The sequence below is a fragment of the Herpailurus yagouaroundi genome, unplaced genomic scaffold (assembly GCF_014898765.1).
Source record: "Herpailurus yagouaroundi ecotype Mexico unplaced genomic scaffold, PumYag 215, whole genome shotgun sequence".
NCBI lineage: Eukaryota > Metazoa > Chordata > Mammalia > Carnivora > Felidae > Herpailurus > Herpailurus yagouaroundi.
This window is the reverse complement of record NW_024412446.1, coordinates 9,050,168-9,077,030: the sequence shown is the minus strand read 5'-3', so window position 1 is coordinate 9,077,030 and position 26,863 is coordinate 9,050,168. Positions and strand designations below refer to the sequence as shown.

The window sequence follows — 26,863 nt, the reverse complement described above, 5'->3', positions numbered from 1 at the left end:
AATGGGATAGTATTCAGCCATAAAAAGGAAGCCTGATACATGCTACCACATAGAGTAACACTGAAAACATTAGGCTATGTGAAGAAAGCCAGTCACAAATGGCCACATGTTGTATGATTCCATTTATGTGAAATGTCCAGATCAGGCAAATACAAAGACAGAAAGTAGATTAGTGGCTGCCAGGGAAATAAGAAGTGACTGCTAATGAGTAGGAGGTTTCTTTTTTTGGCGTGATGAAGATATTCTGGAGTTAGTGGCGGTGGTTGCACAGTCTTGGGAACATGCTAAGACCTACTGAATTATACATTTTTAAAATTTATTTTGTAATGTTTACTTATTTTTGAGAGAGAGACAGAGGACAAGTGGGAAAGGGGCAGAGAGACAGGGAGACACAGAATCAGAAGCAAGCTCCAAGTTCTGAGCTGTCAGCACAGAATCCAATGTGGGCTTGAACTCATGAACCGTGAGATCATGACCTGAGCCGAAGTTGGATGCTCAACTGACTGAGCCACCCAGGCGCCCCTGAATTATACATTTTAAAAGGGTGAATTCTGTGGTATGTGAATTATACCTTAATTTTTAAAAAGGGGACAGACATTGGAACTAGATCTTAAAGGGTGCGCTCGTTGGGCAGGCAATAATGGGAAGGGAATTCTAGGCAGAAAGAACAGAATGAGAAATGCATGGAAGCTGCCCCATCCCCAAAAAGTAATGCATCCAGGGGAGCAGAAGTGGCTGAGTGGCTGGGAGGCTGGAGTACAGGTATATGCACAGGGGTGGCAGAATGAACAAGGCAGCGAAGAGACAAATAATGGAAGCTCTACCTGCTACCCAGGGGGTGCCTTCGACAAGAATGAGGTGTCTTCCCAGCCGAATAACAGAATTAAATTGCCACCCATTTTGTCAAGCCTTCTTTCACCAACTCAGAATCCTCTAACTCCACTCCACTTTGGCAAGCCCAACACTCGTTTTCTCACTATTTATAAAATCCATTTCTTTTTTTTTTTTTTTTTTAATTTTTTTTTTTCAACGTTTATTTATTTTTGGGACAGAGAGAGACAGAGCATGAACGGGCGAGGGGCAGAGAGAGAGGGAGACACAGAATCGGAAACAGGCTCCAGGCTCCGAGCCGTCAGCCCAGAGCCCGACGCGGGGCTCGAACTCCCGGACCGCGAGATCGTGACCTGGCTGAAGTCGGACGCTTAACCGACTGCGCCACCCAGGCGCCCCTAAAATCCACTTCTTTACAGCATCAATTCTTTGAACTTTTCTCCCCACCAGGATAGACACCCCTTGAGGGCAGCCAATTTCCTGTTTCCGATCTTGACTACGGAAGCATGAGTACAGAGTGCTCTGTGAAACTCCAAAGATGGGTAACGAGACTGGCAGTTTCGACGAAGTTCAGAGCTTTTCCTAACTTTATAAATCGTTACTCCTGTTGCCACCCTGTTTGGAATGCCCTCTTCATCGCAAATTCGTTCCAAATTTCACCATCTCTTGTGGTCTGTTTCAAATGCCACTTCCTTAGGAAGGCTTTCTTTGTTTCCCCACCTGATGTGAACAGAGAGATGACCTCTCTCCTCTTTTAAAGAGGGCACATTTTGTGCTTCTCTCACATACTGATTTCCTCATACCTTTTTTGCTGTTACCTGGGCATTCCTCTCATCTCATACATCCCTTATCCCACACATTGTGGAATCTAAGCACCTTGGGATAAGGTCCATGTCTTTCCCGGCCTTGTAACTCCCAGCACCGTGCTAGATAGAGTCTGAATTGAACTGTCCAACTAGCAGCAAAAACGGTGGAATCAGAGACAGAAATAAGCATGATCACAAAATAGAAGTTTGAAAAAAAAAATCCTGACAGAAACTACACAAAACAGGATGGCAGGCACAAATAACAAAGAGTGTATGTTGAATCAATTTGTGACCACTCGGCTTGTTTGTATCTGGTCATCTTCATCACATGGATCTCATTTCCCTAGAACTCCAGAAGACTCAGACAAAGACCAATGGCTTCCCAGCTGCTGTGCTCCCTAGTCTGTGGTTTTCCTATGATATAAACAAAAGATTCTGGAGGTATGGTCTCTGTTAATATTTGCTGGTGTGGGTCTGGAGAGAAATGGGTGGTGGTCCGGGGCGGTGGGTGGGGGGAAGTTTGAGGGAAATCCACTAATGAACTGACAGTTCATATAAGCAACACCTGGAGTGTTAAACCCCCCTACAACTGTTATTTTACTGCGGGGAAAAAAATCCCCTCTTCCTTTGTTAAATGTAAAAATTCTTCCCCCAGCTGCATTCCAGTCTAAAGTGTGTGGCAGTTCAGGGGAGATGGCAGCTGGAACAGATCAGATGCAGGGTACGGTGCATGTTCACCAGCAACTAGGGGATAATCAGAGCCCAAAGATGAATCTTCAGAGCCATATTCCTTTAAGAAAATGGGTTAGCCTCAATTTGCCTGCTCATGTTCTGCTCATAAACACTGAGAATACTGGAAATATACACGCACATCTGACTGGTGGAAAGCATCAGCTTTTTGAATAGAAACTTTGTGACATCAGCTCTTCAGGACTCCCCACTCAGCTTCCTAAAACCCTGCAGCTTAAGTTTTGGTTTTCGTCCTACTTTCGTTAAATATTTACAATCTACTACAAACCCAAATTCAGACCAAATGTGTGCTTACACAACCTTGTGACACGGCCACTCCTCCCGACAAGAGCACCAACATCTACGGGCGCCAGGCCAGTCAGTCATTCTCATGTTCCGTCCTGACAACCCTGGGAGGCACAGAGCCGCATTTCACATACTTGAATTCATTTGGGCCCAGAGAGGTTAAGTCATTTGCTCAATGGCCCCAGAGAAAAAAATGAGAAGAGTTAGGTCCATCTGACTCCGAGGCCAGTGTTTTTTCCACTGTACTCTACTACTGGCCAGAAGGCTCCAGAGAAGTTCTTTCTTCAGAGTTTAAGAATGCTACAAGAGTTTGATAACTCGAGAACAGGCATTGGCAAACTTTTTCTGTAAAGGGCCAGACAGGAAGTATTTTAGGCTTTTTGAGCTGTGTAGTCTCATTACTTACTTACTAATTCATTACTTGCTTCTGCCACTGTAACACAAAAGCACCCACAGATAATATATACGTGAATGGGCATGGCTGTGTTCCCATAAAACTTTATTTACAAAAATAGGCAATGGGTAAGATTTAGACTATAGGCTGTAGTTTGCTGACCCCTGCTCTAGAAATTCTAGAGTGGACGGCATCATGTTAGTTGGGTTAAAAATCAACAAAGAACTGCCCATTTACAACTTAACTAATCAACAAACAAGAGACTCTTCTAGATCCTGTATGTCCAGGCACTTCAGGAATTTACATCCTTTTAGGAAGAAAAGACACAGACAAGTAAAAGGCAAATGGTAACATGAGGCAGCACGTGCTAAAGGAGGGAACTGAGGGCCCAGGGCTGACTGATGGGCCACCGTGACATTAGAAAACCAATGTCCACAAGCTGACCAAATAATCCTGTACTGATACCAGAGCTGAGAAAGAGCCAGAAGTTCCTGCCATAAGCACTAACAAAACCACCCATTCTGCTGAGACCACATGAACGTTTTCAGCATGTATCAGATGCTAAACAAAGACATCTCCTTTGGACTTACCAAACACACCTGCTCCCTGTCTCATTCTCAGAGAACAAGCAACTGACCTAAAGTACAAGATAAACTGATTTCCTAGAGGACTCCCATCCTCCTCCCTGCTGATACTTGAAGCAGTGAAGAACCTCAAGGAGCTACGGGCAAGGGCTGGCAGGAACCACCGGGGGTCCCTGTTGGAGGGCTAGAAGAGGCACTTCCCCAAACCTTACCTTGCTCATGGCAGTGAGGGCAGGGTCGCAGGCAGCATCGAGATCTTGAACCAACAACTGGATGCTGCTAGAGATGACACTGCAAGTCAAACACATCACTGTGGTCATGACTTTAAAAGACTAACTTTCTCAATCACCAACACGGCCCCTGCCAAATCTTTTAGGGACTTGTCTCAAAGTTAGATTCATCATTTCTTCAGAAGAACTCGAGCTTGATTTCAAAAGGGAACGGATGACAAGGAGGAACCTTTCAGCTCTTCATTCTTGCTCCGTGTCCTGGCCTCTATTTGGGTGTGTGCCCGCTGAGTCAGATCACAAAATTCCATGGCTAGTCCCCCTGATCACTCCATCCAGAATCCCTCTTCACTTCTTACTTCAAAAGCACCTATTTGCCCCAAATGTTTAAATCAGAACTTGAAAAAAAAAAAAAAAAGTTGAGAAAAGGAGAGGAAATAACTTAGGAGGGGAATCTTGACTTTTCCTTGGTAAGTGTTTGATGTGCAGGTTGAAGCCTGGCCTGCCCCGGTCTTATTTACTGACCACAACAAATGAACTGCAGACCGTACTGGCAAAAGGACTACTTTGAGAAGACTTTCCAGTTTGAACCTCTTGGACAGACACCCTCCACCCCACCCCCACCCCCAGCTAAAGTCAAGATGCTCACATTTCCTGTTGGAAGACACTGCAGATAGGGCTGCCCTTTGTGGATTTGGGGGAGGCGGGGGGCAGACAGGAGGCCCTGGACTTGATCTTCCTACAAGGATGGCCAAGGGAGGACTTCTCTTTTTGTTATTGTCAGTAGTGCAACAGTAAAGGCCCCGTATGCTAAAAATGACTGCTCGTGAGGAGGCAGCGTGGGAGGCACCAACTTCTAATGCTTTTTCTTAGTGGCTACTGGAGAATCATCCTGATTCAACAGGAGGCCTGGGGGACCTCTGAAGTTCTGTAGTGACCTAAGGCCGACAACCTCAGACATTCTGCTTTGTGAGGGGTAAAGGGCAGGCCTTAAGCAAATATGTGCAAGGTACATACGTGCTGAACGTATCCATTTCTCCGGTCAGATTGATTCGTTCAGTCAGACTCACGTCAACTTTTTCTTTGAGTTTTTCTTCTAGCTATTAACAGTAAGAGAGAAAAACATGCTTAACGATTACCCAAAGGAGTGCTATAAATAAGAATACTTAACATGTACCGAGTTTGATGATTCAGTACAATTCCAGGCACTTTTCATGTACTGACTCATTTAATCCTCACAACCCGAGGAGGAAGATTCTATTATTATCTCATTTTACAGAAGAGAAAGTGGAGGTGTGACCTCCCCAAGACAGTACGTGGTAGGGCCACGAGTCAAACTTCCTCTAGAACCTGTGCCCTTTAGCACTGGGCTGCACTCGTTTCTTATGACACACTGACAATTCACTTCATTAATTTTAAAAAGACCCCGGTTTTTAGGCTCCTCCCTGCTCCATGAACTGCAGGCTTGCTCACCAGCACTGGAAACCTCTGGTGGTAAGTGGCAGTAAAATCGGTGAAAGTATTCACTGAGAGCACTGCTATGGGCCACCCACTATGCGAAGGTGCTGGGGATACGCAGGTAAACAACAACAAAAAAAGCACAGGCTGCCCTCATCAGCCTACAGCCAAACACTGGCCATGCTCCCAACCGCCTCAAAGAAGAAGACAACTGACCGGGAATTGTAAACATCTCCAAGCATCCTGGGAACTGACTCATCTAGCACTCCCAAAGCTATTGAGTACACAAACTCTAATAATGAATGTTTTGTCTTAAACTTAAAAATGCTCTTAGGGGTGTGTACATTAGTGTAACTTTCCGGAATGCAATTTATTTAAAAAGCAGAGATTTAAATACACACACTCTTTAAAACAGCAATTTCACACCTAGAGATATATTTCAATGAATAACGAGAACGATATACAGAGATACGCGAGTATTCTTTGCAGCGTTCGTTAATTCAACCAAAATTTACAGAAAACCTGCTTTGTGCCAGGCTCTATAACAGAGTAAGTGAGTTACTCAGTGAACAAAACAGGTAAGATCCTCTTTTCTTTCCTTTCCTTTTTTTTTTTTTTTTTAATGTTTACTTATATTAGAGAGAGACAGAGTGCGAGCAGGGGAAGGACAGAGAGGGAGGGAGACACAGAATCTGAAGCGGGCTCCAGGCTCTGAGCTGTCAGCATAGAGCCTGACACAGGGCTCAAACTCACGAACTGGGAAATCATGACCTGAACCGCTGGACACGTAACTGACTGAGCCACCCAGGCACCCCAAGATCCTCTTTTCTTTTTTTTTTTTTTTCAACGTTTTATTTATTTTTGGGACAGAGAGAGACAGAGCATGAACAGGGGAGGGGCAGAGAGAGAGGGAGACACAGAATCGGAAACAGGCTCCAGGCTCTGAGCCATCAGCCCAGAGCCTGACGCGGGGCTCGAACTCACGGACCGCGAGATCGTGACCTGGCTGAAGTCGGACGCTTAACCGACTGCGCCACCCAGGGGCCCCCAAGATCCTCTTTTCTTAAAGCATACACTCTGGTGGTCTTGCTTATGTTAGTGACAAGCTGGAAACAGTTCACATGTTTATAAGGGGCCAGTGGAGCAAATGACAGCGCAGGCTTACAATGCTTAAACTCTTCAGTGGCCTTTTTCTGTTACGCTGAAAATACAATCTAAACTTTCTAACCGTGATTTGAGTCCTCTCTGGCTCTCCGGCCCACTTCTGGCTTTCCCCCTTGCCTGCTTGGCCTCACTTACTCTGATGGCTTAAGGTTCTGGAACGCACCAAGTCTCTCCCCCTCAGGGCCTTTACACTTCACACTTTCCGCTTCCTCTCCCTGAAACAGCCTTGCTCACCCCTCCTAACCGGGCTCCTTGCTTTGCCACCCCCACCTCCCAACCCTTCCTCACTCCTCCCCTGGCAGTCCCCCTCCCAACCCTTGGTGTCAGGCTTCAATACCAGCTCCCCTCGGAGAGGCCTTCCTTGAGCAGCTACTTGAGTAAGCAACTCCCTAACCAGCACTCACCACAAGACTGAAGTTACATCGTGGCTTATTATTATCATCTTGGTTTCTCCGTTAGTTCTAAGTTCCCTGACGGTAAGAAACCATCTACTTTGTTCACTTCTGTTAATTAACAACAAATACCATGCCTGGTACATAGTAAGCGCTTCATAAAGATCTCTTGGATGAGTGAAAGCAACACCCTATGCAGGTGTTAAGTGTAAAAGGGTTACAATTAATGAGCCAATAGTGAGACATTATTGGCATTGTTTTCCAAGCTTTATTTTTGAATTCTTCACTACTTAGATTTTTTTTTTTTAAGTTTATCTGTTTTGGGGGGTTGGGGGGGGGGGGGAGAGAGAGAGAGAGAGAGAGAGAGAGAGAGAGAGAGAGAATGCATGTGAGGGAGGGAGGGCCAGAGAGAGAGGGAGAGAGAGAATCCCAAGCAGGCTCTGCACGGTCAGCGCAGAGCCTGATGCAGGGCTTGTACTAACAAACTGTGAGATCATGACCTGAACTAAACTCGAGTCAGACACTTAAGCAGGCGCCCTGCACCACTTGGATTCCTGTCTCTAAGGTATCTCCTTCCATTTCTTCTTGCCTTCTTCCTGCCATTTTTTTCTAAGGAAACTGGATTGTCTGCTCTGTAGTTTTCCCACAGTTTGGATTTTGTTGATTGTAGCCACAGGGTATTAATTAACATGTTCCTTGTTCCTTGTATTTTCTTTGAATTGTAGTTTCATGTAGAAGCTTAATCAGATTCAGGTTCTTTTTTTCCTTCTCTTCTTTTTTAGAAAACTACTTCATGATGGTGTTGTGTATTTCTATCAGCAGATACACGATGTTCGCTTGTCTCTGTTTTTGTGATGTCAGCAGCCACTGACAGTCAATGCCTAGATCCATTATTTCATTAGGAGGTATAAAAGAATGACATTCCAATTCATTTCTTCTTCACTTATTAGCTAGACTTCTGCTATAAAGAGATACCTCCCATTGTCAATGATTTCATTATCCTGAAGTCTAAGTTAAATAGGAAAGACAGGATAAGAACTTTCTCAGTACCAGTTTTCAATTCACACCAGTGGTTCCTTAGTGTGTTTGAAGGTGGTAAGTAAACTTAAAACAAAACAAAACAAATCATCGTAACCACATGGATTTAAACACATCTGATGTTTTCAATGCACTGCCATTAACTTCTCATTGATGCTTCTACAACCCACCTTTGACCAGCAGAGTGTATTCAGGCAGGCTCCTGGATTAGTTTCTTAGGGCTGCTGGAACAAATTACTACAAACCTGGTGGCTCAGAACAGACATTTATTCTCTCAGTTCCAGAGGCCGCAAGTCCAAAGTCAAGGTGTTGGCAGAGCAGGTTCCTTCCAGAGGTTCTGAGGGAGAAACTATCCCATGCCTCTCTTCTATCTTCTGGCTGCTGGAAATCCTTGGTGTTCCTTGGCTTGTAGACGCATCTCCCCAATCTCTGCCTCTGTCTCCATGTGGCTTTCTTGCCTGTGTCTTTGTTAGAGCTTCCTCTCCTTTCTAAGGATGCCAGTCATTGGATTTAGGGTTCCTAAATGCAAAATAATCTCTTCTTCAGATCCTTACTTAATTATAGCTTCAAAGACCCTATTTCCAAATAGGGTCACATTCACAGGTACTGGTAGTTAGGACTTGCACACATCTTTCTGTAAAATAAGCCCATTATGGCTCCTGAATCCTTTTGAAAGGACTCTCACAGTCTCTGATCTTTTTCTTGCTTTTTGTACAACATGATGCTCCAGGCTCATCTTGTACATTTTGTGTCCCAGACCTGGAATTACTCATTTATGCAGGAATCTCGGGTTTCTTTTAGGGGAAAATAGTATTTAGAGATCACAATATAGGTGCTAAGAATGTACTGACTTTTATAATCAATAAAAAAAATTTTTTTATAACAAAAAAAATTGGCTACATCTATCATGAGTCATCAAAATGGTCTTTGGTCCACTAGTACTTCTAGAACCTTTAAGAATCTGGGTGTCTGGATGGCTCAAGTTGGTTAAGCATCTGACTCTTGATTTTTGCTTTGGTCATGATCTCTGGTTTGAGGGATCGAGCCCTGTGTTGGGCTCTGCACTGACAGTGTGGAGCCTGCTTGGGATTCACTGTCTCAGCAATCTCTCTGCCCCTCCTCCATTTGTGTGTTTTCTCTCTCTCAAAATAAATAAATACACATTAAAAAAAAAAAAAAAGAATCTGTTCTAGAAAAATAATGCAAAACATATTAGATATTCTTTGTAGAATTTACTTACAGAAGCAAAACCTGAAACAGCACAGATAATTATGCACAATCCTGTTAAATTATTTATGGTATTGTCCCTTAATGAAATATTACAGAATTATAACATTGTTAGTAATGAAGATATCATAGCAACAGGAGAAATGCTAATGCTGTGATGTCAATAAAAACAGCAAAGGGGTAAGAAGTGAAGTAAATTAAGATTATAGCATACAAAATTGTGGTGGTAAAGCATCTGACTCTTGATTTTGGCTCAGGTCATGATCTTAGGGTCCGTGTCCCTCTGTGCTGACAGTGTGGAGCCTGCTTGAGATTCTTTATCTCCTTCTCTCTCTCTCTTCCCCTGCCCCTCCCCCCCCCCCACATTCTCTCTCTCTCAAAATAAATGAACAAACTAACTAAATAAACTGCCTCTCAGACAGAAAAAAAATGATTGTAGCATACAAAACTAGTTCGTGAAAAAGGACTGAAAGAAAATACTCCAAATTGCTAATATGATTATTTGATGGTGATGAGATTAAATATTTATTTAATCTGGGTGGCTGAGTTGGTTGAGCTTCTGACTTCGGCTCAGGTCATGCTCTCACAGTTCGTGGGTTTGAGCCCTGCATCGGGCTCTGTGCTGACAGCTCAGAGCCTGGAGGCTGCTTTGGATTCTGTGTCCCCCTGTCTGTTCCTCCCCTGCTCATGCCTTGTCTCTGTCAAGAGTGAATAAAGGTTAAAAAAATTTTTTTAAATTAGTTAATTTATTTTGGGAGACAGAAAGAGAGCTCGTGAGCAGAGGAGGGGCAGGGAGAGTGAGAAAGAGAGAATCCTAAGCAGACTCATGCTGTCAGCACAGAGCCCAATGTGGGGCTTGATCCCATGAACTGTGAAGTCATGACCTGAGCCGAAATCAAGAGTCGGATGCTTTAACTGAATGAGCTACCCAGGTGCCCCAAGAGTCATTAATTTTGTATTTTTCCCCCTTTGGTACCATGGTTATTTTACTTTTAAAATACTCTATTTTGGGGGCACCTGGGTGGCTCAGTCAGTTAAGCGTCTGACTCGATTTTGGCTCAGGTCATGATCTCACAGTTCGTGGGTTCGAGCCTCGTGTTGGGCTCTGCGCTCAAGGCACGCACACGCTCTTTCTCTCTCTCAAAATAAATAAATAATCTTAAAAAAAATTCTATTCACATGTGTGTATGTCTTCCTTTTCTGCACACATGCAAAACAGTTAAATGGTGTTTCTTCACCACAGAACTCTGGGACCTCTCTGCCTTGGAGGCCTTCATCAATATTGCTGTCCTGCCCTAGGGGTTCTTGGGGGCTAAAGGGATTGCCGTCTCTGGCTCTGAGGCCAAACCTTTACAGATCATCACCTTTATAACCCAATGTGACCACATCCCCAAACAGAGCATGCTATTGCCTCTGGTTGGCTTACCCTCAACTGTGAAGTTTTTGGGGGAACGCTTCTTATTCTGGCCTCCTGTAGTCTTGCTCTGGCTCACAGGCACTCCAAGCTGTACCGTCTGAACCATAATTTATGACTACCTTCCTATGATCCAGACATGTGTAAATAATAAGCCCAAAAGAGGGGGGAAGAGCAGGACCTTCTCCAATTATTTTCCTTCTCTTGGCCTTAGGTGAATTCCAGACCAAATGTGAAAAGGAACTTCTAATCCCACGTCTAAGGCTGAATGGAAAATTCTTCTGGGTCTTCCTTCTGCTAATGGGGAGCTCCAGGAGAGGCATCACCCTTTCCTGCTTCATAGTTCCTGAACGTCAGCGTCCAAACAATGGCTGTTTGTTTAGGCAGGCTGAGAATGCTATGTGCATTTCAGGAGACACATGAAAGCCCAAAGGATTTTGCTTAGCCCAGTAACACTTCTGAGCATGGGATCACTGGCTGTGACTCATCACCACCAAAGGCCGGGTCCTAGCACTGTTAAGTTTGTTGCTACTTTTCTCCTACGGGAGACAGTGCTACTGACCTACTTTCAAGAAGGCATGCCCTCTGAGGAACTTAAACCACTCTGGGGGAGACCGGTCATACTTTCTTGCCCAGTCTCCTTTTAACAAGGCTCTTCTGTCAGATGGCTGCCTGGGCCGTCTTCCGGCTGGACTGCAAATTTTCCTCTGTGACCAACCTTTATGTGGCTGCCCAAGGTTGTACACGGCTTGTTAGGGCCCACAGTTTCAGCCACTGAGTTAGGAGGCCCAGATGGGTCAGGAAAAGGAGGTGGTGGGCAGCTCACCTGCTGGGTGGTGGCCAGACAGTACTCTGCTGTGCTCAGGATGCTGCAGATGAGGCAGAGCTCCTCTAGAGTGAACTTGGCCACTTCTGAGCCTTCCTTTTCCTTGAGGAGGCTGCTGATGGTCAGCCCTCCACTGCTGCTTGTGGTTCTGAGGAAAAGGAACAGGAACCGGTCAGGCTGGGACTTCTTATTTGCTTCCTGAACTGGTAACTGCACATCTTAAGACAAAGAAAAGGGGGAAGGAAAGGCTGGACATGGCCCAAACAAACCTATGTACACTGAGTCCTTTTCCTACTGACCTTACCTTGACTATCATCTGTTTAAATTCTCTGACCATCAGAAGTAGGAAGAGACGATTCCAACAGCAAGCCAATAATCAGTCACATGAACGAAGATGACTCTCATACTCACAGAGAAGGCGGCTGAGTGACTTCTCTGCTTAGCTTAGAATCTCCTGATCTGGAAAGTTCAAGAGTTCTGTAGCACAAAAGCTGGTTCTCCAATTGCCCCTCTCAGTTAGGAAACTTCTGCACAGGAATGTGTACGCTGTGCTTGTGGAGGGGTACCAAAGTGAATGTTAAAGCATGGCTCCTGTCCAAAGCCCGACTATCTCACACCTTCCTACTGATCTAATCATGTGTCCACAAAATATAAAAATACAGTTATAAAACCTTCTGCTATTTCAACTGTGAGATTCTAAATTTTTTAAAAGACAGAACTCAATGACATTTACCGTAAAAATAAAACGTTAAAAAAGGTAACCCTAAAACTGCCAAGTCTTACTGGGAATCAAAGATTTGAAAATATCTTAATTTCCAGCCTGTGAGGACACTGGCCCTCTCTTGCACTATGGGTCCAGAGTACTGAATTGTAAAAACTTCGGGAGGCATATTTCAGGAGCTTAAAAAAAAAAGGTTCACACTGTTTGACCTGGTGGTTCCACTGCTGTTCAAGGATGCTTTTCTGAGTGTTACTTAAAATACTAAAGTAGTGAAACCAACCTAAATGATCAATTAGAAGTTCGGAAGGGAGGTGAGGTTCTTCTGTATGCTGGATTATCGCGACATCGTGAAGTGCTTCGATGACGATGTGCTAGTGTTGGACGGTGTCTGGTGGCCTCCCAGATCTATTCATTGCTCTTCTCTTCCCTCCTCTAGGGCTCAGGAGACTGACCTCTACAGACCCATCACCCAGGCTTGAGAGGTAGAGGGGAGAGAAGGCTGAGTACTAACAAGGCCTCCTGCTCCTTCTGCTTCAGTGTGGTGCTGGCCCCCACCGTGGCCCTCTTCTGTGGGGCAGCCCTTCGTCCACAGCCCTGGCTCTCAAGGGAGTTTTATTTTTTATTTTTTTATTTTTTATTAAAAAAAATTTTTTTTTTAATGTTTATTTCTGAGACAGAGAGAGACAGAGCATGAGTGGGGGAGGGGCAGAGAGAGAGGGAGACACAGAATCCGAAGCAGGCTCCAGGCTCTGAGCTGTCAGCACAGAGCCCGACGCGGGGCTCGAACCCACAGACTGCGAGATCATGACCCGAGCCGAAGCTGGACGCTCAACCGACTGAGCCACCCAGGCGCTCAAGGGAGTTTTAAAGTAGTTAACAATTACCCCCCCGGTATTTGGATGCTTCAGAATCCTCTGCTGGTGCCTTTCACCGTGCCCCCATTTCTGTGAATAGCTGCTTTGGTAACAACACCCTAGCTGAGTACACTGTTTCCTGCTGGGACACGTGGGAAAATGCTCACAGGATGATGTTAGGTGAAAGCTGCAGGGTATAAAACTACAGGCTGTATAGTCCCTGCACTGTTGATCGAGCAAGAGCACAAAATCACGCACGTTACATATATAAGTAAACAACAGAAAAACATATACCAAAAATTTGAATTTGTCTTCTCCGGGTGGTGAGATGATAGCTGACTTTTATTTCTGTCTTTGTGCTTTTCTGTGTTTTCTAAACTATAATAAATTTTATATTATTCTGACGATCAGAATAAAAATTATTAAAAATTAAAAAAATGTTACCATGGTCAAAGAAATTCTCGGTGAAATATATCTTTTACTTCTAATCTCTGGCTACAGCATAAGGATTTTATTTTCTTTCCTCCAAATAACATAAAACTCCCATATACAATACATTTTAGTGAAAACAACAGCAACTAATTCCAGAATTATTGAATTTGGCCCTGGGGATGATTTATAAATACTAAGTTCCAAAGCATCACTTTAGATCGCATTATTATAATTGAAATTGCTATGGAACCAAAAATCTTTAAGCTCTAGTCAAACACCATTAATTTCCATTAGTAAGCAATATAACAATATTCTAATGTCCCAGAATGCATACAGTGAAGTCACTATAATTAGGGGCTGTGCTACACAACCCCCTTCCCCCAAATCCTACCAGATCTTTAAACACTAGACTCTGTCCAGTATAGCAAGACACAGATACCATAAGAGAGACTTTGGAATGTACTCAGCTCGAGGGAAAAGCAGATTAGTGCCTCCCGTGTGCTTATCACCCCAGGGTATGCAATCATTGAATGAAATTGCCCATGCTATTTAAAAATTATTGCTACCAGCGCCCTACTTTTTTTTTTTTTTTTTTTTTTTGCCAACAACCTATTGTTGAAACCATGTCAATTAAAGATATACATAATGGAACTGACTCCCTTGAGTCCACTGTGGGAAGATCTGACCTATGCTGGCGACCACGGTGGGCATTTCCTCTAACAGTCTTGATCAGCTGTGGAATCCCATTAGACAGGAAATAGTCTCAGGCCCTTGGGAACTCAGTAAGGGTATTTTCCTCATTGAGGCTCTTAGCAGTTCAGTAAACTATTTCGGAGTAGATTTCCTCAGATTCCCATATTTAGGTATATTCAGAATCTTACTTCACCACTGGGACCAGGAAGAATAGCACTCACTTGGGCAGATTGCCAGAGAGGATTTTCCAGGCATATTCTCGGAGGTACTTCTGGAAAATGGTGGTCAGAGCGATCATCGGCTCCCCAGTACTGAGTTGAGAGCACTGCACCATGCACTTCTTGTAGTAGACAAAGAGGTCAGCACAGCTGGGGAGCACAGCACCCCCTTCATCAGTGTTGGGCTTAGGTGGCCCCTGGGCTTTGAAATCGGCCACGAACCGATCTATCAGCTCTCCAAGGTTTCTAGAAGGAAGAAAACCTGCCATGTTATTTCAAGAAAGATAAAGCAAATGTGCTTAATTGCCACGAGTAAATCATTCCTAATGCTTTTTACATTTAAAATTGGACCCAGGGACGCCTGGGTGGCTCAGTCGGTTAAGTGTCCGACTTCGGCCCAGGTCATGATCTCGCGGTTTGTGGGTTTGAGCCCCGCGTCAGGCTCTGTGCTGACAGTTGGGAGCCTGGAGCCTGCTTCGGATTCTGTGTCTCCCTCTCTGCCTCTCCCTAGCTCATGCTTGCACTCTATCTCTCTGTCAAAAATAAACTTAAAAATAAATAAATAAATAAAATAAATAAAATTGGACCCATTTTTATTTTTTTATTTTTATTTTTTTTATATTTAAAAAAAAAAATTTTTTTTTCAACGTTTATTTATTTTTGGGACAGAGAGAGACAGAGCATGAACGGGGGAGAGGCAGAGAGAGAGGGAGACACAGAATCGGAAACAGGCTCCAGGCTCCGAGCCATCAGCCCAGAGCCTGACGCGGGGCTCGAACTCACGGACCGCAAGATTGTGACCTGGCTGAAGTCGGACGCTTAACCGACTGCGCCACCCAGGCGCCCCAAAATTGGACCCATTTTTATCGCACCAGCCCTCTTACAGTAACAGCAACAAGAATAACTGGCATTTGTGTGCTGCTTTATACTTTTTTTTTTTTAAATTAATGTTTATGATTTTTGAGAGAGAGACAGAGAGCAAGCATGGGAGGGGCAGAGAGAGAGGGAGACACAGAATCTGAAGCTCTGAGCTCTCCTCACAGAGCCTGATGCGGAGCTCGAATCCATAAATCATGAGATCATGACCTGAGCTGAAGTCGGACGCTCAACTGACTGAGCCACCCAGGAAGCCCCTGCTTTATACTTTTCAAGGCATTTCATGATCACATTTGACCCCAAGCCTCTGTGAGAGAGGTAAGGTATTACTGGACTCTCTAAGAGGTGAAAAAATTAAGGTCTATAAAGTTTGTCACATAATTTAGTGGCAGAGCTGAGCCTAGAATCCGCTACCATGTAAGTATCATTTCGCCTTTCCCCAAATGAAATAATGATAGAGACCACTGTCTGAACGCTTATGATGTATCAGGCACACACCATGTCGGCAGTTTATAAGTGTTATTTCATTGCATTTCACTTAATTTGCACAATAACCTTATGAAGTACGTATTATTAACTGTCCTCATTTTCAAAAAGCAAGGTGCAGGAAAGTTAAGGACCTTGTCCAAGGTCATACAGCAAGAGGGGTGGGTGGAGCCAGGATTCAAAACCAAACAGCCTGGCTCAAACCTCATGTTTTTAACCCCTCTACCTTGCTGCCTCTGAAAACACAAAAAGGTTATGATGTCAGGAAACATTTGGTATCGGGGCGCCTGGGTGGCGCAGTCGGTTAAGCGTCCGACTTCAGCCAGGTCACGATCTCACGGTCTGTGAGTTCGAGCCCCGCATCAGGCTCTGGGTTGATGGCTCAGAGCCTGGAGCCTGTTTCCGATTCTGTGTCTCCCTCTCACTCTGTCCCTCCTCCGTTCATGCTCTGTCTCTCTCTGTGCCAAAAATAAATAAACGTTGGGAAAAAAAAAAAAAATTATAAAAAAAAAAAAAAAAAGAAACATTTGGTATCATTAACCTAAATATGCCCACGAGGTAGATGCCAAAACAAAGAGAAAGTGTAAAGAAATATTCTAAGGCTTTCTTGATGTTTTTAATGCAGTTTCTCCTTAAAACTTACAGAATCAAAGGTGTAAAAGCTCTTGGGAGAGGGGAGGGTAGGGCAGCCCCAGGCTTGTAGCAGGTCACGATGGTGAGCATGGTTGCAGCTGTCCCCCCACTCCCCATTCAAACATCACTGAGTTTGCTCCGTCGTGTTGAGTCATCGTAGCTACGATCCAGTGGGGCTCTACTCACTGCTTCCTGCACAGTCGTGCTGTATGAAAAATGGGAGGGGTCCCTCCACCCCTTGACATTTTACATCTTTCTAGGTTGCTGTCCAAGGCTACAAGAATCCAGCTGTGCTTTTAATTTTTTTTTAATGTTTGTTTATTTTTGAGAGAGACAGAGACAGAATGTGAGTGGGTTGGGGCAGAGAGAGAGGGAGGCACACAATCTGAAGCAGGCTCCAGGCTCTGAGCTGTCAGCACAGAGCCCGACACAGGGCTTGAACCCACAAACAGTGAGATCATGACCTGAGCTGAAGTTGGGACGCTTAACCGACTGAGCCACCCAGGCTGTGCTTTCAAAATGTATTTATATAACAGGAAGAAAAAGATAAGAACCACACACAGCAGAGGAGAAAACTGACATTTTACTCAGGAGTTTTTGTTATTGAAAGTTTATTACATCCAGATGTAGCCACTCTGCCTTCAAAGAACTCCAGGCCTAGGCTGGGTCTTTGTGAGGATGGTTAGCAAGCAGGGGAGGACCTTGTTAGTTAACTTCCAAAGCTGCGGTGCCACCACCCCCATTCCTCACCATCTCTTCCTGCCCCACTTTTTCCATTGAATCTCTCACTTCTCTTCCTCAGTGACCGTCCACTCTAGCCAGACTCCCCTTTACTTCCCCCTGTTCCATCTCTATCCCTGACTCTGAACCTTTGCCTGGATGCCTCCCCTGGCCAAGATGCTCTCCTGCCACCTCTCTCAGGCTCAACTCAGGGCTCACCCAGACAACCCCTACTCACACCATTCCTCTGTCTCAGTTTCAACTTCTGTCATCTGCAACACACTGACACTGTATTATCATTTTTTTGTAAGGATGTCAAATGTTCAAGAAACATGATGACCTTCTCCCATCCTGGGCCCACAGCCAGCAATGCTCTCAAGAATGGCTCTTTTTCATTGGTCTTTGGTGTAATTTCAGAATCTGTGTTGAGAGAGCATTCTGGCCAGTCACTTCTAATAAGCTGAAGTTGGTACAAAGGTGAAAGGTGCTTGCTACAGAGGAGAATCGTCGGCAATTCATCATATGTTATCATATGCTCCTTGAGAGGACGGATAATGTTTCCGGGACCTCTGCTCTCCCCAGGCCCACCCGTCACGTTTACGTGTGAGGTTAATCTTTCAGTTATGTTGGTGCCCAATACGTATGCAGCTGATCAGCCCCCATGCTTTGTTCCTGAAGGATGGGAACGGAGGGGTAGGAGAGTGGAGACGGGGCAGGGGCTGGTGCAGTAGAGGGGAGCATGTAATAGGAAAGCAAAGGGTTCCACTTGAGTCTTCTTAGGAGAGATTCTAACCTCCAAATCTCTACTGCTGACCAAAAGAGGGGCCAGAGCTCCAAAGTGCTTTTTACTTTAACCACTTATCTAATTCCGCTAGCAGCTGAAGTCAGAATACCTACTCAACTGCCTCATATTTCCGAGCCGACTCGATCAATAAGATTATAAACTAATTAAACTCATAGAGCATAGAGAAAACTTCCACTTAAAAAAAAACAAACCCTCTAAAAGACCACCCACACTTTGCAGGCCATCTCCCAAGTCACTTCTGACACTGCTCTCTGTGTAGGTGAGACATAATCCGTTAGAATAAGCTTCCCTCCCTTCAATCTCCACTCTCTGCGCCTGCGTGCTTCTAAGCCACATGGGACACTGGAAAACGAGTAACTGACATGTCACAGCATAGATGGTTCAGTCCATCGATTTGCAGCTGAGCATTTAGTATGTGCAAGGCTCTGGGCTGTGTTTGCCATGCATATGAGACATAAGTGAGTCCAACTAAAGAAAACAAAGCAAAGGTTGTCATTTCTTCCAGGTGCCAAACACTGGCCTGGGTTTTGGTGAGACCTTCTGGCAGGGTTACCAGAGAAAGGAATGTTGTAGCATACCGACCTGCTGATTGGAATCACAAGGAGGCGTCTTTTACACCGTAAAGCAAGTACAATCAAGTAAGAGTTTATGAAGGGCCAAGTTCTGATTAAGGTGTTGCTGGGTGTGGGGGTTAAGACACGCATCTGCCTATTAGAAGCTTTGATCTTATTTGGGGGGATAGGACCCTGATGCTCATGATATTTAGACTTCAAGACAGCAACTATATGCTAATCTTGTAGTACAGACAAGAGGAACAATTTGTTTCAGACAAAGGAAACTAGAGGCAGCTAGAGAGTAAATTTCACAGCAGACTCAGGTGAGAATAAAGGCACGGAGTCAGAAGTGAGCACAGATTATGATGTGTGGAAGGGAGGATGTAAGGAGGAGGGGACGTGCCTACATGTGGAAGTCACAAATTGGAAAAGCCCGACCTACGGTTTGATTTACAAGCTCCTCTGCATTCCCACAGCAAAGCGCTGCCAGCTTCATGTCTTCACAGCGGGTACCACCGACTCCCAAGAGGCCATAAGCCTATAAAGTAGGCATTGTGCTGGGTGCATCAGAAATTCAATCTCCTGTAATCCTCCCAACAGCCCTGAAGAGAAGGCGTTATTATCTCCACTTCATAAATGACAAAATTGAGGCTGAGAAAAAGACTGTAACTTGCCCTGGGTCACGGAATTTGTCGGAGCCAGACTCTGAACCTGGGGATGCCTGACTCCCAAGCCCAGCTCTATCTACTCTACTGTGCTCTGACTTTGCAACACTAAAGCGCTACACAGAGAGATGGAATTGTGCTTATTGCTGTGATTCACTTGCTCTCCGGCTTAAAGGAACATGTCACAGACATGGATGGTATCTTTTACCCCCTCCCCTGTAGCTTGAGCTTTCTGAGCAAGATGCACGAGAATGTCAGGGGCCCACACGAACTACTGCTGGGGGTTCTGCTGATCATTGAAATGACCCAGGAAGAAAAGACCAATGCAGAGCAGTATTAGTAAAGGACGAGCAGGGCAGTTTCTTCCGGTGGATCTGCAGTCGGCATCCCTAGCAACAATATTCTAACTGGAAGGCAGAGTGGTGACGGCACGGGGAGAGGCAGGCGGCAGTCAGTCAAAGCTGGCAAGGAGGTGAGCATGGGCAAAGCGGCTTCAGATCCCCAGGAAGTTACAGGACTTGTTAAATCGAGGGTACCCAAACTGATCTGCACCCCCTCCCTCTCCTGCCCTTAGGATGGGGCCAAGGATTTGGCTCTGGTGTGGCCAGTGGGGTTGGGAAGCCCAGGTATGGCTTGAGCACAACTGGGAGATGGATTACACACAGGTAAATGGAGCAAATCAGTAAATACACGGAAGATCTGGGGGCGGGGGGGGGGCAAGTTTCTCACTGCTGCAGAAAGTAGTTACAGACGAGGAAAGGGGGAGGCTAAGATAAATCCTGTGGTGTCAGAGCAGAATTAGAGTTACCAGCATAGATTCACAGGTTCTAATATAGGCTGGTATAAAAACAGATACCGATGCATGTGTTTAAACATGTATGTATATACATACATATATTTCTCAGCTCTCTCAGCTGCGAGGACCTAGAAGCATGACATCCGAGGAGTAATGAACATACTTGATGCCCGGAACTTAGTTTCTAAATATCATTCCCCACCAAAGAAACAAGGGGGATCCTGGAAAAACAGATGACTCCAGGGCTGGGGTAGGAAAGTGCAAGATGGGCCTGGTATATTTTGTTGTGCCAGAAAGGAAGTGCCCCAGAAATGATAGGAATATGCAAAAAGCACGAAAAACCAGCTCGAAGGGGGGTTCCAATGGCCAAATCAGGGACAATTTGAGCATTAAAATAACGATGGATCCTGCAAGAGAAAAAGGACATCAGTGGAAAAACTGGTGAAGCCCAAATAAAGTCTGAGTTTAGGAAAGAGTACTGTACCAGTGTTAACTTGCTGGTTTTGAGAACTGTTCTATGGTTATGTAAGATGTTAACATGAGGAGAACTTGGGGAGAAGGGAATACGGGAAATCTGCACTACTTTTGAAATTTTTATGTAGGTTTAAATTTATTCCAACATAAGCTTTAAAAAAAGGTAATAACGGCTATAACCCATTGAATAAAATAGGAATCGACGAGTAGGTGCTGATACAATAAATGGGGAAGAGAGAAAGCTTTTTCTTAAAATATAATGCCAACTCATAAATGTAGAAGAAATGGTAGTATTAGAAAAATCACCATTTGGCAACGATCTTGGTAATAAATGATTCAGACAAGTATCAGGGGGAGGTGAAAGATGAGAAAAAGACTATTTATATGGTTTCAACGTTTCTCCTGACACTTATTAATTATTAATGACTTATTAATAAATAGAGAAACCTGGCGGACTCCATCTAAAGTGATAAAAGTGAACACCACAAGCTGTAGGGCAAACTGACAGTGCGCCTCCCGACATGAATTACTGAGAAGAGCCCGGCACTACTTCTGCATAAATCATAAATCATGAGGAAACAGTCGAACGCAGACTGAGGGACATTCCACAAACTGGCCTGTGCTTCTTCAAAAATTTCAAGGTCATGAAAGATAAAGAAAGAATGAGTTATTTCTCTGGATGGAAGGGACCAAAGAGACGTGACAAATAAATGCATCCTGTGATCCTGGCACGGACTCTGGGTCCAGAAAAGACCTGATCGGGACAACTGGTAAAGAGGAATGGGGTCCGTGAGTTAAATGGTAATGGCGGATCAAGTTAACTTCTGATGCTCGCAGGTATACTGTGGTTAGGTAGACGGTGCCCTTATTTACAGGAAACGCACACTGAAGTATGAAGGGGGAATGGGGCCCTCTCACCTACGATTTGGAGGAAGTGTTGACGTGGGGAAATCTCCAAGAGAAAATCACTACATCCCCAAGAGTAAAAGTTCTATTATTAACTTCTTTCTTGCATATAAACAAAACTTGAGAAAGCCACCTAATGCACAGAAGGACAGCTTCGCCCAGCCTGCCGAGGAGATGGCTCTGGGAATATCCTGCTTCCTGCCCCCTCACCAGGTGCTGGCTCTGCAGTCCTCCCACCGCTGTTTGGCTTTTGGTTGGGGCAGGTGCCGCCAGAACTTTCCCCGGGCAGATGGGAGGCTGGGGAGAGGAGATGGCAGACCCCATGCCAGGCCCAGTGAAAAGCTGGGAACACTGATCGGGCCACACAACCGCTTAAGAGTCCGGAACAAGACCACTGGCGGGGGGCAGCAGGCACAGTTCCTGCCCACTTGTGCCAAATGCCAACACGTCACCTCGATTCACCCTCGCCACTAATCTTGTGAGGGGAACAGTACTAACTTCACTGTAGAGAGGACAAAACAAACTCAGACAGGTCAAGTACCACGCTTGAGGTCCCAGGCTAGTGAGTGCGGAGCTCTGACTCAAATCCAGGTCTGTCTGGCATCCAGGCCCACGCTCTTTCCACAATACCGTGCTGGGTCTCTGTCATCTGGGAGCTTGTGAATGGTCTAAGATTTTCCTCCCTTGCAGATTTCTGAGTCAGAGCTACAAGAATGTAACATGTACAAAATCAGTCCCCACCTGAGTCTCTTCCCCAGCCTTAAGACTCTCTGACAAAAGGGAGAAAGGGCTTTGCAGAACGCCTTGAAATTGTACTCAAAATAGTGGGGGGGGGGGGGGTTATGTGAATTTTTTGTTTTTTGGGTTTTTTTTTGGCAAGAGAGTCTACAGTCTCATCGGGCTCTCAAGGGGATCTATGACTCAAAAAAGGTTAATCACCACACAGCTTTAGGCATTATTTTGCCCGATTCTCTGCTTTAAAAGCCGAGGAAATGGATTTCTTGAACTCTATTTTCTACTTCAAGCCTTTGTTGCTTATTCTGGAGTGACAAGAGCACAACCTACGCAGTTCTCCTACGAGCAGCTCCCACTGCTTCCCCAGCACTGTGGAAACATCCCAGTGAGGCCAGACGGCAGGATGAGTGGCGAGCACTTCATTTTTCACAGAGAAATGGAGAGTCCCTATGGAAGGGAGGTCTGGCTCTCTGCCTGAAATAGCATGGACAATGAGTACACTTTATATGAATCAAGGCCATGTGAAAAGAGTAGATACCACAATTGTAATAATTCAGAAAAATGACTCTCCAGACCAGGTGGATTTGGGGAACGTATGTGGTTATCTCCGATATGCACTTTAAACCTGGGACCCGATGGCTTTGAAACCTTATGAAAAATAAAGAGTTTGGGTTGATGAGAGAAGACAGGCTTTGTCCAAGAAGAGTCACCCAAGTGGTCTGCTCTAAGACCTGTTAATCTAATAGGCAAATAACTGATCATTCCCCTGCCCCTCGAGGTGTCTTATTAACATCCTGAGAAAAAACTTTTAAACCAGAAAATGGCGTTTCAAAGAAGCAAATGGCAATAGTTAGTAACTGCCTTTCTGTGTGCCTTCGGACATGAGCCCAATGGATAGAGAGGAGGAGGCAGACTGGCTCTACAAGGTGAAATGTGAAAGCAACTCTTTTTTGGGGGGGGCGGCGGGGGAGGGGCGGGAGGTTGTTTCTGTTAGCACAGAAGCTCTTCTACAAAGTTTATTTTCTAAGGCTTTAACATGAAACATTTTGTAATCTGGGAGGAGAAGAGTAGACGCAATCTATAAAATCAAATAGGCAAATAATAATAATGTTCCGTGTAGTGATTCCACTTGAAATAGTCTCTTAATCTTATGGTTTACCTCCAAAACATACTCGGAAACAAGAATTTGCTAACCCACACAACAGGGGGATTAAAAACAAAAAACAAAAAACTAAATCTCAGCACCTAAATGCTTTCCCAGAGAACTCCTCTTGAGAATTTTCTCACAGACGCTATTGCACTCCCTACAATGAGCCACCGTCTGGTCCTCACAAGTGTGTTCTTTAGGCTGCAAGACCTCCTCTCAGAGCCAGGGCCAGCCTGTCTCCAGAAACCTGACCTTTCCAAACTCTGCCTTCCTGCGTGGAAGGGCCTTCAACAGTTCCTCTGGCTGGGGACAGAGATTCAGGGATGAGGAGGGCTCTTCCTCCTTTGTGTGAATTACGGACACTGGAGTTTGAACACACTTCCCTGGCTGTGAGGAAACTTGGCTGTGGTGGGCTGCTTTGTGGACATTTCTGAGAACCCCTGAGTTTGTAAAAAGTATATATATTAAATGGCTGATAATCCATGAAAGGAAGTAAGAAGCCATCCATACTGAATCCATACTGAAGCGCCTCCTTACAGAACAGCTCCAATTAATTAATTCGGGAGAAACGATGGGAACAGAAAATGAACATTTGGCAAATGCTACAGTAAATTATTGCTTCAGGCAGGAATCATCAGGGCGTGTCAAAACGAGTGGGCAAAGTGTGAGGAGAAACAGGGTATTTACGTAGTCCCGAAGTGTCCCACCGTGAGATACTTACTAATCACAAAGAGAAAAATAGTAGCTGCACAGTAGAGAAAGCTAGTGAGCGCCACCAGAGGCACGTGATCAGAGTTGACATCACCATTGAGGGGACAGGTCCACATGGTGTGTCTCCCGCTATGACGTACCGAGAGAGACACAGCATCGCCTCTATGGTATACTTGCCTGCGATGCAATAATCCGGGCTTAATCAAGAGCAAACATCAGACAAATACAGAAAGTAATCTGCCAGTACTCTGTAAAGCGTCAAGGTCACGAGAGACCAACGAGAGACTGAGGGAGTATATTCAAGGTTAAAGGAGACTAAAGAGACCTGACAACTAAATGCATGATGGGATCTCAGGCCAGAAAATGGACATTCATGCCACAGTGTTTCCGTCCTGATTTTGAGAACCAAGGTAATGTAAAATGGTAGCATTTCTCTGGGGGAAGGGCATATGAGAATTTTGTATAGCTTTTCTGTAAGTCTAAGTTATTTTGCAGTGAAAACTTAAGCAAATGATACTTGAAAACATATACAGTAGAGATTAGGCTTTCTTTCCCTGGTTTCCAGTACCTGACATTGTCAAGGCTCGTGGGCTGACGTGTGCACACAGGGGAAGGGGCTGTTGGGATATATTTGGGAGCTTATCTGAGTCAAATTCAGGCTTCTAAGGTTTATGAACACAATGAGTGATAACATTCGTAAGATATAAAAAATATCCTTAGCAGGTTTCCAGAGGGCGTCACAGGAGCCATGCCAAGTCCCTCTTTCAGCCTCTGGAAGGAGTCACGCCCTTGTGAGGCCCACCCGTGACCGGAGGAGGGAGAAATGCAGTAGAAAACAGCAAAATATTCATCACTCACTTGTCCTGGGACTCAATATACACGTAGAGATGGGGCTCAAAACACTTGGAAACAATGCCATGAAACGGATTGTCTGGGGCTTTAGGCTTCTTTGGCTGTAAAGGAAGGAAAAAAAGAAGAAACCTATACTTGAGCCATCTTTGCAAGTTTTCAAGCAGTTTCAAAGAAAACATCCCTTCAAAGTTCACTCCTAACACAGATTAAAAGCACTCCACGTAACTAAACTGGGACTATGTCTTGCATTATGATTCATGCCAGTTTGTGAACAATGAGCCAGTTTTGTTAGCATCACTGACTTGCTTCGCATGTTGAAAGATTTACTGCTACTTTGATAACACACGTGCTTTTGATCTGGAAGCTATTCATCATCTTACTGATGTTTTAAAATTTTAAATCCTGGCGAATAACAGTGCCTTATATTTGTACAGTGCTTTAAAATTTATAAAGTGCCTTCATGTGATCTATTTTTTTTTACTTTATTTTTTTGAGAGAGAGAGCGCGAGAGCGTGCGCGCACAAGCACGCAGGAGGGGTGGAGAGAGAGAATCCCAAGCAGGCTCTACGTTGTCAGCGCAGAGCCTGATGCGGGGCTCCGCCTCACGAAACCGTGAGATCATGACCTGAGCCAAGACGAAGAGTCAGATGCTTACCTGACTGAGCCACCCAGGCGCGCCCATGTGATCTATTTTTGATAGCCTCCATTTACTGACGGTTATCACAGACCAAGCGCTTTGATATGAAGTAACATCTCATCTATTCCTCACAACAACCCTCAGAGTAGGAATTAATACTACTTTACACCTAAAGAAAGGAAGGCTCAGAGGGTTCTAGTGGCCTGCCCAAAGGCACACAGTGAAGCTTCCTATCTCCTCAACTAGAATTTTCTATTATAGCATTGCTTTCCTGCAATGGTTCCTAGATTGATGAATTTCACTGACAAGTAAATGTAAGAAAAAGAAGCATAAGGGACCAATATAGCGTTGCTGACTTTTATTTTGCTCCTCTCCATTCTCGGTAGGTTCCTGAAAAAAAGAGTATTTTATACCCAAACATTTTATAGGGAGAACATACCAGCATGAGGGCAGTCCTTCCTTTTCAGACAGTTGGTGACCCTATACCAGCTTGCTAGCTGGGCAGGCAGCAGGCAGTTTTGTCTTTATTTTTTGCCTTGGACCAGTGTAAAACAGGGCTAGCACTGGTCCCCAGTTGATACTTAAAAACCACTGACATACAGACCATGTAGGTAGGCAAGCATTAAAAAACTATATTTGCTCCCTAATTCCTTTTCTAAATCTCTAAAAAAATAAGCGAAGATCTTCCTACATATTTTGTTCTATTCCTAAAAAACGTCAATTCTATTTATTGTCAAACACCAACAAAAGGACCCTGAGGCCTTGTTGGGGTTGATACTAGAGTACAAACTGGGCATAAATTGACACCCACAGTATACTTGCTGAATTGAGCTGTTCATATCTTTTAATAAATACAGGAAAAGCTGAGCCCCTAATGATAGACAGAAAGAATGATTCCCTTCTAGTAATTTTTAAAAATAAAACACTCTAATGGTTAAAAGCATCTGTAAAAACTGGAAATGAACACCAAAAATTAAATGTCAACCCTAGACATATCCCATTCAATTTCCTATTTAGCTCTCTTCCCTTTTCACCTTTTGAGAGTTCCATGACTTTACTTTTTTTGTTTTTGTTTTGTTGTTGTTGTTGTTGTTGTTTCTTTGCAAGATTTTTTAGAACCTCTGGTGCTTCCTAAAATCTGGGCTATTTTCCCTTATTGTCCCAAAGCCACTGCCAAAGTCAGGTCTCAGAGTGAGACTACAACAGGCTCCCAAGACTGGGTTCGTGGAGTTTGAACTCTGGATCCAAAGTTCCACCTTCATTTCACAGGTGCCCCAGGAGTTTTTCCCACATGTCCATCAGTTTAACATGGCGGATCCATGACATAGTATGATGGCTGTGTGGGGGTGGTCCTTACCTAATTGTTCTACATTTTCCATGTCAGTTACCTATTTTTTAGTATTTTATTCTTTTCAATAAGGTGATTTTTATTTTATTTTTTTTTTAATTTTTTTTTTCTTTCAACGTTTATTTATTTTTGGGACAGAGAGAGACAGAGCATGAACGGGGGAGGGGCAGAGAGAGAGGGAGACACAGAATCGGAAACAGGCTC

General features: G+C 44.4%; 1 protein-coding gene across 1 annotated transcript in view; it reads right to left on the bottom strand.

Moving 5' to 3' along the window:
- The window catches only part of VPS53 (VPS53 subunit of GARP complex), a 135,172-nt gene that overhangs the window by 28,015 nt on the left and 80,294 nt on the right, over positions 1–26,863 (bottom strand). The window contains exons 13-17 of the mRNA XM_040455461.1: positions 24,681–24,775; positions 14,318–14,560; positions 11,397–11,544; positions 4,895–4,977; positions 3,863–3,941 (exon numbers count right to left, since the gene is read on the bottom strand). Coding sequence (XP_040311395.1) covers positions 3,863–3,941; positions 4,895–4,977; positions 11,397–11,544; positions 14,318–14,560; positions 24,681–24,775 — 648 coding nt within the window. The remainder of the gene's footprint in view (positions 1–3,862; positions 3,942–4,894; positions 4,978–11,396; positions 11,545–14,317; positions 14,561–24,680; positions 24,776–26,863) is intronic.